At 36.4% G+C, this 12471-nt stretch overlaps 2 protein-coding genes across 2 annotated transcripts in view; both read left to right on the plus strand.

Moving 5' to 3' along the window:
- Positions 1-182: 182 nt before the first annotated feature.
- On the plus strand, positions 183-3273 carry LOC105672344 (protein TAPT1 homolog). Its single transcript, XM_012367230.2, has 7 exons — positions 183-643; positions 1050-1204; positions 1391-1488; positions 1566-1900; positions 2005-2102; positions 2177-2392; positions 2539-3273. Exons 1-7 carry the CDS (start codon positions 460-462, stop codon positions 3106-3108), a joined length of 1656 nt encoding a protein of 551 aa, XP_012222653.1. The 5' UTR covers positions 183-459; the 3' UTR covers positions 3109-3273.
- A 256-nt stretch (positions 3274-3529) lies between these two features.
- Positions 3530-12471, plus strand: part of for (cGMP-dependent protein kinase for) — a 57589-nt gene continuing 48647 nt past the window's right edge. The window contains exon 1 of the mRNA XM_067356343.1: positions 3530-4395. Coding sequence (XP_067212444.1) covers positions 3875-4395 — 521 coding nt within the window. The 5' untranslated portion in view covers positions 3530-3874. The remainder of the gene's footprint in view (positions 4396-12471) is intronic.

Genomic DNA, 12471 nt, shown 5'->3' on the forward strand with positions numbered 1-12471 from the left:
TTTATTTTAATTTTCGTTAGTTGATGGTCCAAATTCTAGTAGCAACATTCGATAAGGTAAAAATACCAATTATCAACAGTTGATAATTTACAATACGTCAGAATTGTATACGCTATATGTGAAATAAAAAAAAATGAAGAGGTGGGGATGTGTGTGCTTATGCGAAGGTTTTACGTATTTTGCAAAGGTGTATGAATCAAGATAACGATGTGCATCATGGCAAAAAATATTTCCCGAGCAATTTGTTGGTAGATAAATCGTCATCGGTGCTATCACTTGACGTCGTCTCTCTCTCATCCTAGTGTTGTTATGACAGTTTGTCCGATGCATGCGGCATCAAAGTTCAGTATATAAGTCAAATTTGAACGTCGATGGTCGCGGGACATGGTTATGGTTGTGAGGATACAATACTCGTAGAATGACTGAGTGTTGCATTTATGCTCATTGAAGTATACAGCGATGCACAGCACGCGCAACGACGATGAAAATATGGAGCAAAGTTGGCCAGACAAGAAGACAATCAGATTTCACGATGCTGAGTCTAAAACTCATGTGTCATCCCATGATAAACGAGTGGAAAATGTAGATCTGAAACATTACAAATCACAATTATTAGATGGCCAAAAGACGCAAAAGAAGCAAGGTATATATGTATGATTGTTGCTATGCTGCTTCACAGAACAGTAACATTATGAGAAAAAAATAGTAGCGTGTGTGCTAATAAATTATGTATTGAAGTATATAAATACAATAGCATATACATATAATAGTATTAGTCATCGACAAATAAAACTTGCCAATATCAACATTTTGCCTTATTTTAGATTTGAGTTTATATTTAGAACAATACTTCGAGTTCGATACTTTTAAGTTTTGCGTTTGGTAGATTTTAAGATGTGTTGTGTTATATTATTGTTCAATTTATACCTACTTGATGAATATTCTCTTGCTCTTTTATACCTATTTAATTTACTATTATAAACAGCTTACATAAACATATTGTATATGTACTTTTAGAGTTAAATATTAAATCTATTCTATTTTTTCAGCGGTATCATTGACGAAATTTTTAAGAACAGAATTAACAAGGGGTTATCAGCTGGAACATGATGAGGAAAGATTTTCTGCCAAAAGAGAGAAAGTTTATTCATTTCTAAAAATTCCGAGAGAAGTGGAGAAATTTATGGCATATGGCTTTCTTCAGGTATAACAATATTATGCTATTGTAAGAATAAAATAATAGTTGAAATTATTTTTATAATAATTTATTCCTTTTTTTATGTTATTATAAAATGAGAGAAAGAGTAAAAAAATAAATTTTTTTTATTTCTAAATGAATTAAAAGTATCCCTTTACTTTTTAACTTACCCTCGTATTTTTGTTGTCATAGTGCGCAGATTCCTTTCTCTTTGTGTATACATTTTTACCATTAAGGTTTGCAATGGCTTTATGGGCAGTGATTACGAGACCTTTACGACACTGCTTAAGGTACTAATTAATACAAGATATTAATTTCATACAAAATATATGTGTAGCCAAAAAATTTTGACTTATTTTATTTATAGGAATGGAAGAGTTCGTGCAAACAATACAGAGAAGTATTTAAGCCCAGCTGAAATATGTGATTTATTGAAAGGAGTCGTAGTACTAACTTGTTGGGCAGCTACCTGGAAAGTGGACACTTCTATCATGTACCATTTAGTTAAAAGCCAATCGGTTATAAAGCTATACATATTTTATAATATGTTAGAAGTAGCAGATCGTCTTTTCAGCGCTTTCGGCCAAGATACTATAGATTCTTTGCTTTGGACTGCCACCGAGCCGCGCTCGCGTTCAAAATCCACTCGTACGCAACATTTAGGTGTTTTACCACATCTCTTTTTTGCCCTCGCTTATGTATGTATCCTTTAACTACAGTATTAACAATTCGATTTAATCGAGACAAGGTTTAGGTCACCATGAGATATATATATATATATATGCCTTAACCGCATTCTTATACAGTATTACATAGTATACTGGTATTACTCCAAGCCACAACGTTAAATGTAGCAATCAACAGCAGTAACAAATCTCTTCTCACAGTTATGATGTCTAACAATGTAAGGTGCACTGTAAAAATCAATGAAATTTGTTTTTATATAAAATATTATACATATATATTTTATACTTTTAGTTCGTAGAACTGAAAAGTTCTGTCTTCAAGAAATTTGACAAGAATAACTTGTTCCAATTATCTTGTGCCGACGCCAGAGAGAGATTCCATCTGACTATGCTACTCCTTGCAGTGAGTTTGCAAACGATGAAAGAGTACGCATGGCATAGCGATCGTCTTGCTATACTGCTGCCTGATTGTGCAATGTTGCTGAGCGCCGAACTTCTCATCGATTGGGTTTGTAACAATATACAGTGTATAAAGTAAGCATTTGAGTGAGAATTTTGAATAATTAAATTAGGGACATTATCTATATTTAAGATATTTGTAAGCAATATTTGATTATGCATGTCTGCATAATACTGTTTTTTTTTTCTGTAAAGGTAAAACATGCATTCATCACACGTTTCAACGACTTATCTTCAACCGTCTATAGAGATTACACTGTGAGTCTGGCTTATGACATGGCGCAGACACGTCGGGAAACGTCATTCTCGGATCCTTCAGACCTGGTTGCACGACGAATGAACTTCATACCTCTTCCACTGGGGGTTGCCATGGCTCGTGTTCTATGTACAACTTTGACGCCATCCGCGAGACCAGCTAATCTCATACTTTTGCTGTTAGCTTATCTTATACTAGTAGCTTTTCGCGTATTAAATAGTATAATTATTCTTGGCAAGGCGTGCGATATAATATCGTCGCACACGCAGGGTGATAAAGATAATGCAGGCTCAGAGCCTGCATCAGAAGATTGTGTTAACAGTGTCGATATAAAAAATCCAAATCTTGGTACTACTTTCTCGAACAGTGCCGTCAGCTTGAATAGCGTCTGCTTGAACGAGCCGTTTCTGCAATCGGAAGAAGTGCAACAGAAGTGTAACATGGACGAGCTTACAAATGTCACAAAAACTGTGTTACGGACAGGAAGCGAGCCCCTTCTTCCGCAATGACAAATCTTAGCACAATTAATATATAATGGTTTTTATTTATGGACTGTATATATATATATTTTTCGTTGTATATAAATATTCATAGATACTATATAAGTGCTTTTTTGCATTGATATTTATATGATGATGTATCTATGTAAAAGTAATAAATTTGGTTACTATTTATTCGTGTGTCTTATTATAAAATATGGTAAATTTTTAATACCTGCGATGTTTTTTAACATAATATAATATAATTTCAACTTTAAAATAGCAAATAACGATGCTAAACAAAGAAAAAATATTGAATTTTCATGTGATAAAGTATTCTTTACCATCACTTTTCTACTTTATCAACAATCGATTAAGCAGTGCACGATTTTATCAATTGAGCGCAATGAAGTGAGCTCAATGTTACACAAACACTTTGATGGTGGTGATCGGTGCACGGCGAGTCGGTGTCGACTCCGAACTCTCCGAAGAATTAGTCGTTCTATCGTAGCCTACCGTGATATCAGGCTCTGTCGCGGTGAGCTCGTTGACGACCGGTGCGGCGCGCGTACAGTTTCGTCTCTTTCTTTCACATTTCCTCCCACTCCGTACCACTCTCGCTCGGCTGACAAGCGCGGGACATTACGGAGGCGGTGGAGGACGTCGCGGTCCTCCGCTCTTCGGGAGCGGATTACGCGAATTTGCGCGATAGTAACGGCCGACGACGTCCTCGTCGGGTCTCGATTGCGTCGCTCCGCGTATGGGTCCATCTTTCTCGCGTACCACAACAAGTTGAATGGACGAACGAACGAAATACAGAGTGCCTATCGGCGACGCCTGCGTGTCTATGCGTGTGTGCTTTGACTCGCTGTGCTTCTCGTCGACGGAGCCGCCGCACGCCGACGAGGAGGACGCCTCCGCCGTCCCGTCGTCGCAGCTGCCGCCGACGCACGGCGCCGCGGACGTCGTAACCATCGTCGACAGCACCGCGACCACCACGCAAGTCACGCAAGTGCCGCACGTCGGTGTCGGGGGAGGTGCCGCAATTGCCGCGATGGGCACCCTAAGAGAACTCCAGGAGCTGCTGCGTGTCAAGGATGAACGGATCACCGAACTGGAGTCGGTACTTTGCTGTCGCGATGCCGAGATTCAGGAGTTGCGCAGCCACCTCGACAAGTTTCTGAGCGTGTTGCCATTCAGTGCGGCGCCGCCGCTTACGCCGACGAAGCCGCGGACTCGAGGTCGTGCTCAGGGTATCTCCGCGGAACCACCGCTCCAGGAACTCGCGCCACTCGCGGTAATCGACAAGAGCGACAGGTTGGTATCATGCGGCTCTATTTTTCCGCGTATCACGCGTGCATTTACGCACGCACGCACGCACGTATGCATGCACACATTCCGCGCATCGTTCTCCTTTTTTCTCCTCTGCGCGCACCTTGCGCTCCGACCTTGCCGGTCCTCGAATTTCCCGCATTAAACGGATATTTTTAACACGTGTGAACACGCGCACGCGTCCGCCGTGACAGTAGCGATAACACTGACGTTTCTTATTTTGACATACGTGTGAAACATGTATGACTAGTTTTCTACTAACTGTAGAAAAATAATGCAAATTAACCTCGATAATTTACAACAAAGTGTATCTGCTGTATTGAGAGATTCGTTAGTTAGATTTATAATTAATTTGCGTTCCATTTTAATTAATCGAAATTAGCATAATTTTGGTAAATGCAAATTTTGCAAATTTCTACTGCGAAAATTTATGAAAAAAATAATTTTTATACGAAGTTGCTCTTTTTATTCGCACTTTTATTTTCTTAGAATTGATTGTCCGCAGCATCGATAATATAACTGAATCCATTACTTGCAATTTTTTCTTCTTTTTTTTAACATCTTTATTCGTCATTGACCGTGACGTTTGCGCGTCAACGACTTGTTTGTTATATCGCGAATGTGCATCGGTTTCCCATGCTGAATCGTGCAATCGTAAGTCGCGTTTTATGTCTGCTATATGACCTGTCGTCACCGTTGCGTTTTCGTACGTTACTTGGAAGAGATACCTTTCTCCATTCGCGAAACTGCGCTTTTGCATTCGCTATGCGCCAAAGTAGATACTTTCGCTCGGACAACCGATTACTTTCGATCAGTTTGATCCTTGATGCTTTAGAGACAAATATCAAGGATGCTATATTTAATTATTAATATTATTCACACATCTTTTTATTGCTAATTCAAATTAAAAATCTATCGAATTGAGACGATTTGAAAATAACTTTAAAATAAATTTTGGCATTTGCATTTAAAGCTAAATTCTTAATTATTGATTATCCGATTCATATCATCATCGCCTTTTTAAATATGAAACTTGTGTTGTTTTTTCATTTTCTGTTTCTCCGTATTTATTATATTGCTCTCTATAATTTGAAATAAATCTAATTAATTTTTTATCGCACATTTTTCTAATAACTAAAAAAATTTTTAAATATATCTACAAACATAAGTTCTACATTTATTTTGTGTGTGAATTTTATTATGAGCAATTAAATTTATTTATTATATTAAATAATTAAATTATGTAAATGACTATTAATACCAGCAGATGACGGTCACTGAACTGTGATAGCGATAATTTGTAATACAAAACAGGCACGTTTTGCAAAAACAAGACGGAAAAAGACAGGAATATTCTCTTATAAAAATTCTTTGAAATCCAAAAGTATAAATATAGAGAGCTCCATTTAAAATGCCTAAAAGAGAAATATTCGATATAGCGTTGACATAACGTGGTATTACGTATTTAAATCGATTTTGAAAAGCTGTCAACGATTTCGACACGATTACCATTCCCTTGAATTTTTAACATTATTATATAAATTGTGTTTGGACGGTTTCGTATTTATTTTGCACTTGTTTTAAGTGTGCACTCGTTGTTTCTTTGTTAGCGTATGTTCATGCTCAGGTTCAGGTTTACTAGCTATATTATATATGCGGCTTCATACGCATTTGCACGCGCGTAGGTGCTTAAGTATCGACACGTGGCACGAGTATTAAAGCCGGCGCTAGAAGCTCGCGCGATTTTACAGATTTATATTCTGCATTTTCAAAGGTGGCGCCGGCCTGTAGATTTCTATACAGATTACGTCGTGAAAAAAATGGAAATCGGTTACGCGAACGTCTTCTTTGATAAGGAGCTTAGAGTTGACACTTAACCCCTCTAAGATCAAGTTTTTTTTTGGGAGATAAAATTTTTAAAATTCATTTTTATTTCATATAAAATTAAATATTGCTTTCTGCCTGATTCGCCTCAACACAAGTCGGATTTTATAATATAGATAATTAGGCTGCGATTTGTTAACGAGAAATTGAATCTCAAATATAAAATTACTGATAAGTTTTAATATGGACGAAAATAAACTGTTGCTTAACTAATTTTGTTTTTTGCCTTTTAAGTTTTAGAGAGGAAACTTAACTATTTGTAATTATTTATATTTAAATAGAATATAAAATTGAAAGAGCAGATCTAGAGTCTTAAAATGATACGGAATATATTTTTATTGCAATATAATTGATAATTTCGCCGAAAATTAAAAACTGGTCATTGTTTTTTTCATTATTTAATATTAAGAAATCGATTCATTTAAATAGATTTTCGTTCAGCGAACTCCATTGCTCATATATTTACGTTTATTTTGTTGCATGATTCCGATGTCTGTCGTGGAAAGCAAATGTTTCGTAGAATACTTATAATACTTCGCACTTCTTTAGTTTCCGTTGAATTATAATAGCGTATTTTGATTTGAATTATGTTATGAATAGAAAGCGGTTAGATATTCGATAAATAATAATTTATTATGCAAACGGCAAAATTTAAATTCACTCGTTTACATAACAATATTGGACTATTGCCTAACGATGACTTTGTAGAAGTACAAAGAATGAGTTTGAAGAACGTAATGTGCAGAAGTATTCACTCAAAAAAATATTTCGCTGATGTAGTTAGATTTCTAGATATCGCAACAAGAATGTATCGCTATTTTTCGTATCTGTGAAAACATTGTTTGTCACATATAGAATTTATAGCAGTAATGTTCTAGCAATAGCTTCTGAAAAATTTAGGTACCATTGCTAAATGTTATTCATTGCATGATCTAACACGTGATTGATCTTATATAGATAGGCGCTTTAGAGAAACTTTCTTTTTAAAGTTCACAAACAATACAGATATATATTCTGTTTCTGTCATCTAAACTGATTAAGTAATTACATATGCAATATCACAACAGTTGCTAATCATTTATTTGTTTTAGTTAATTTTTTACACCTAGAAAATTTTAGCTATTATTGCAAGATCATTTTTTTGAGTGTTGTTCGGGCTTGAATTTTTCTATTTGTTTATCACACAGTATCTATTGTACGTTTATTTCTAGCTAGTTCATCCATTAGAATTTTTTTTGCGTTGACGTATTTGTCGCCTTATCGCATAAATCCCGGAAATGCGTAGTACTTTTATCTCATTGATCGTTTCCACGTGAAGAAGCGTAAAAATCCGTTTTTGTCGAGCAAACATCTTTTATGACAGTCGAAATCGCTATCGCGGCGAATGAAACGATCGGAACTCGGGTCAGAAGCAGGTGCTAATTTTAAACCCGGCACACCTCATTATGCAAGTGCTGTCATCATGGATCAATGTACGCATTGCGATTTCCTTTTATTGAATGTCGGTGCTTGCAAAGATGTGGTTGAACGTGATCAATTAAATAGCTTGTAAAATTCGCGCACGTATCGTACGATTTTAATTTACTTGGACAATTATTTTAAGGAAATATAGAAGAGGCGATAGAAATGTGAAGTAGCTATTTTTATGAGTCTTTTAATCTATGAAAATAAAATTTTATTTATAAGCATTATCACTTTCAATTTTACGCGCACTTCAATCATAATTGTAAAATTTATGCAATTTATATTAAAAAAAAAAAAATTGTTATATCCTTTTGAAAAGGTTTCAGTCGTATTTCTTTTATTACATAAAATTTTTATCTTATATCAATTTATCTGTTGCATTTATTTCTATATTTATCTGATATATTTATTCTTTTTTTGTTCAAGAATATTTCGAGCACAATATTATCAATTTTATCTTTGCAACATTTGATTTCATTACAATCAATAAATCATACGCCACACAAAAGAGTTCTTTTCAATCAGGAATTTCAAATGAAGGGCGTGTATTGTAGTAAAAGGTATATAGGGTGGCGAGGATGACATTAACACCTGTTGCGCCTTAGAGACCGGTTGCTTCACGCTCACTCCTTTCACCTATTGCTTTGCCACATTTCGAAATCGTTCTTGGATATGAGAGATCGATCTTTGTCGGTCTTGTCCGCGGACAAAATCTTACCTTACAACTTTGTACAGAATTCATATCTATTCAACTTTGCATGCTGTGAATACAGAAAAATATATTTTACATCGCGAAAAGAATTCGGTATCTTGAAAAAATTGAACCGATACGCTTTCAGCATAAATTCTAATAGAAAGTGATATTTTCTCATCGACTTATAATATATCCGCACCTGCCGACGATAGACATAAACGGCTATCAATGCGGGAATTAGCGCGCACAATCTTACGATTAGCGGCGAGTTAATCGTCTAACTATGTATATTGAATGTTACATTACTGCGTAATTGCGGCGATAGGAATAGTCATTCTACGTAACATACTGCGCGTTTAGATTCAAATACGTTTGCATAAAGATGTTTCAGAAAGAGTGATCCAAAATGAAAAATTGCCGTGTTACGTTTATTCTTCAAGCAAATACACTAAAAATATTCTGAAAATGTGTCCACGTAGCCTTTAAAAATTATGTTTCCGAAATCCTTTTTACGCTAAACATACTTTTCTAAGCAAAAAGAAATGAGGATTAGATTTTTTAACGCATTATACATATATTTGTAATATTTATATATTCTGAGCGCTATTTTTTTTAAGCAGATTTTTATCCGCAAAATTTAAATTAAAAATACATAAAAAATTTACTGTACATAAATATAAATTAAATATATTATTCTCGTATCAAAATGCAGATAAAATAGCTCGTTATACACGTCGATACGTTTGCGGTCGCGGAGTCACGTTGCAGTAAACTTCCGTTTCCACCCGGTATATCTGAGATCTCGGTCACAATCTGCTGTTATAAGAAAACGTAAAAACGAGTAGCGGAGATAAGCTCACAATGCAGGAACTATCGGTGCGTGTGTTACGCGCGAGCGCGCGTTTGTATTTGCAGAAGGCCGGCGCGTGTGTCGCCGGTCGATCTCTCACCGAGATAAGCGGAGTATATCGCGGATAACAATCGGACGATTATTCATCGATACGCGCAAAAGAGCAGCGGAGCGATCTCGCCGGGGCCCTATTATCTTTGTCCGCGAACGGATTCCGCTTCTGCGAAGGCGCGACCGCCGATAATGCCGATGGGCCTGAAAATAGCTCCTTGCTTAGTGACGGCATCACGGGATCCGTTCGCGGATACCTCTGCTCTCTGCCTACGTCGTGGAGCTCCGATATGAATACCGAGATTGCCACGCCGAGAATGTATTCGCGCGCGTGGAGACACGTACACGTCGCCCGATACACATACTCCAACCGCGGCGTATTAAGGCCTCAAGCCTTGCATCCTTGTCAAGCGTCCTGTGCATACTGGTTTATTAGATCTCTCGCTCTAGAAAGAGTCGTCTTGAATTTCGTGCAAATATTCTGCATTCGAGCAATTCTCGTCCTCCTGTAATTTTTTCTATTTTAAAACTGTTGCTTCAGCTCAACAGGTGGATGCAGTATTTATTTATTTTTTTTTCCTTTCGTGTCTTCAAACTTAGGAGGCGTTTAAATTGACAGAGAAGGTCTCAAAAATTGATATTATGTAAAAAAAAATTTTTATTTAAACTGCTTTTTATACTCTGAAAATTCGACACATTTTCGACGTTTGTATTAATTTATTCGAATTGATATTGATATTTTTTAGAATCGCTGTATTTGCTTTATCATAATTTTAATAATAACTCTCTATTACTCGCTTTATTCTCATATTTATGATCTATATTTACACGAAGATTCCTAAGCCGCGATTTCGAGAGATGTTTGTCAAGTCGTGCGACGTTGTAGATTCCTTATTACAGCCGTGCTTTGGAACATTATTATGTGCTTACTCCGCACAATAATTGCATACGTTCGCGATGTTTAAAGTAATAAAATATCAAGGTAATCTTAATTTGAAATACATCTGTAGACGAAAGAATTGTCTGGGGAAAAATATGCATTTTATCAAAATTATTTACTTATATAACAGAAATTAATTTTTTTTTAAATTTTATTTCTAATTTTCCTTTCTTTAAAAAAATTGTGTAGATTATTTAAGAAATAAGTTCCAGTTTTCTATATGGATATAATGTAAAAAGAAATTTATGTGCACTATTATCCGCGCATTCTTGCAAAATTAGGCTACAAAGAGTTAATTGGAAGTTTTATAGCATTTAGACATTTACGGAGAATGGCACGATCAACGGTCATTACGACTTTCAGATATTTTCTGCTTCAATGTGTATAAATCTCTGGGATTGCAAACGAAGTTTAAAACCGGTAAAATATTTATGAATACATGAGTTGATTAATCTATGAATCAATGCTATATTTTTATCCGCTCATTCTTTCAATTACCATATCTATTTTCAAAGTTTTCAATGATCTTTCGCATTTGTATTTTTTAACGTGGCAGATATGAAAAATATCTTTGCTCGAGTATACAATCATGTGCAGCAGACATACGTGACACGCACAAAGATGAACTATTAAATGTATTTATTAATACACAAATATGTTTATTAATATGTGCATATGCTAGCGGTATATATTTTTTGAGTGCTATCGATATAAAATACAGTGCGCAACGAATATTCTGCGATCGACTGGACGGTTGCGACACTTTCCGACAATTGTCCGCTAACTCGCATTCGCTGATTAATAATTAGGAAAGGTTTATTTAATTTCCTACTCGCTCGTCGGAATTATTATGGCTAATACGTCCGTTAGCCCGTTTTAAGTGGCGCACAGTATCGGCATTAACGCTTCGGTGATTTACCGGTCATAAAATTTGGGAGGTGCTATTTTCGTCTTCTCCCACCCGGCACGGTGGTAAGGAAACTGCATTTCTTCCATCCACGCGCATCTTCCACACGCCAAGAGGCGTAATTGCGACAGAGAGGGCCCCTCTGGCCCACTTGCCGCGACTCGAACTCGCTTCGACTCGTTGCACTCGGGTCGGGTGTTGAAACCAGTCGGGTGACGTCACGTATAATTACTTCTTTGATTCACTCTCTTTCTCTTCTATGGTGCCTCTGGCACGACGAATTCGTCGGCCGGTCGCGATCAGTGATGTAACGAGCCACCCGAGGATCTTCGGGCGTGGGTCGCGCGCGTGGAAATTCGCATGGACGAATGGATTTGCTCAACGTGTCGTGCTCGTTTCGCTTTCCTTTCGGCGCGAAATATGTATTGGGTTGATCAGAACATTTCTTCGAATTTTCGCAACAAAATAATCCGAAGAAACTCTCTAATCAAATCGATATTATTTTTGGAGATGTAAGCGAGAGAGTAGCAGCGCTGTGATTATTTTGCGATATTCACAGCGGATCTTGTTTGCGATTTATTAAAAAACTAGAATGTATTGGCAGATGTATACATTGAATTTAAATGTAATATGGAATTATATATATCGTATCATTAGCTGGAAGATATAATTAATGCGTTCGCTAAGAAGCGTCTGTCCGAGATCCTTTAATCATCTTTCTGTCGGATGTTTTTGCGGAAACCGCGATATCGTGGAGTGCAAGGTCTCGTTTAATATATATAATTTCTTCTGCTTTTAATAATAATTAAAATAAGACGTATTTTGTACACACTCTGACACTTGTTTATTTACTTTTTACTGCAATGACAAAGATTTATGCGGTTAAACTAATCTTCTGATAAAAAAGTGACATTTAAATTAGAGCGAATTCGATTGAATGCAAGGGATTGTCAAGGGAGAAATTTTGCTTCACATTTATGTTTCAATAAATAATTCATAACGCGAGTCGCGTGTCGAGAACGAAATAAACCGCGAACACATTTCGCTCTTGCGCTCGCGATAGAATTTGTATCTACGCACCCATATTTAGCTTCGTTCAAAGCACAACGGCAATTTGTTTTACAAGATTTTACCGTTACGTTTTTGTGGTACGTTTTTGATGGTATTAATTAAACAGATGTAGCTTGCAATACCATCGCGTATCGTTACGTTACTGACATTGCGAGTTTGCTGTCTCTCTCGCTCTTTTCCCCTCTCTTCTCCCACATCTC

This window comes from Linepithema humile, chromosome 5, assembly GCF_040581485.1.
Source record: "Linepithema humile isolate Giens D197 chromosome 5, Lhum_UNIL_v1.0, whole genome shotgun sequence".
NCBI classification, from domain to species: Eukaryota; Metazoa; Arthropoda; class Insecta; order Hymenoptera; family Formicidae; genus Linepithema; species Linepithema humile.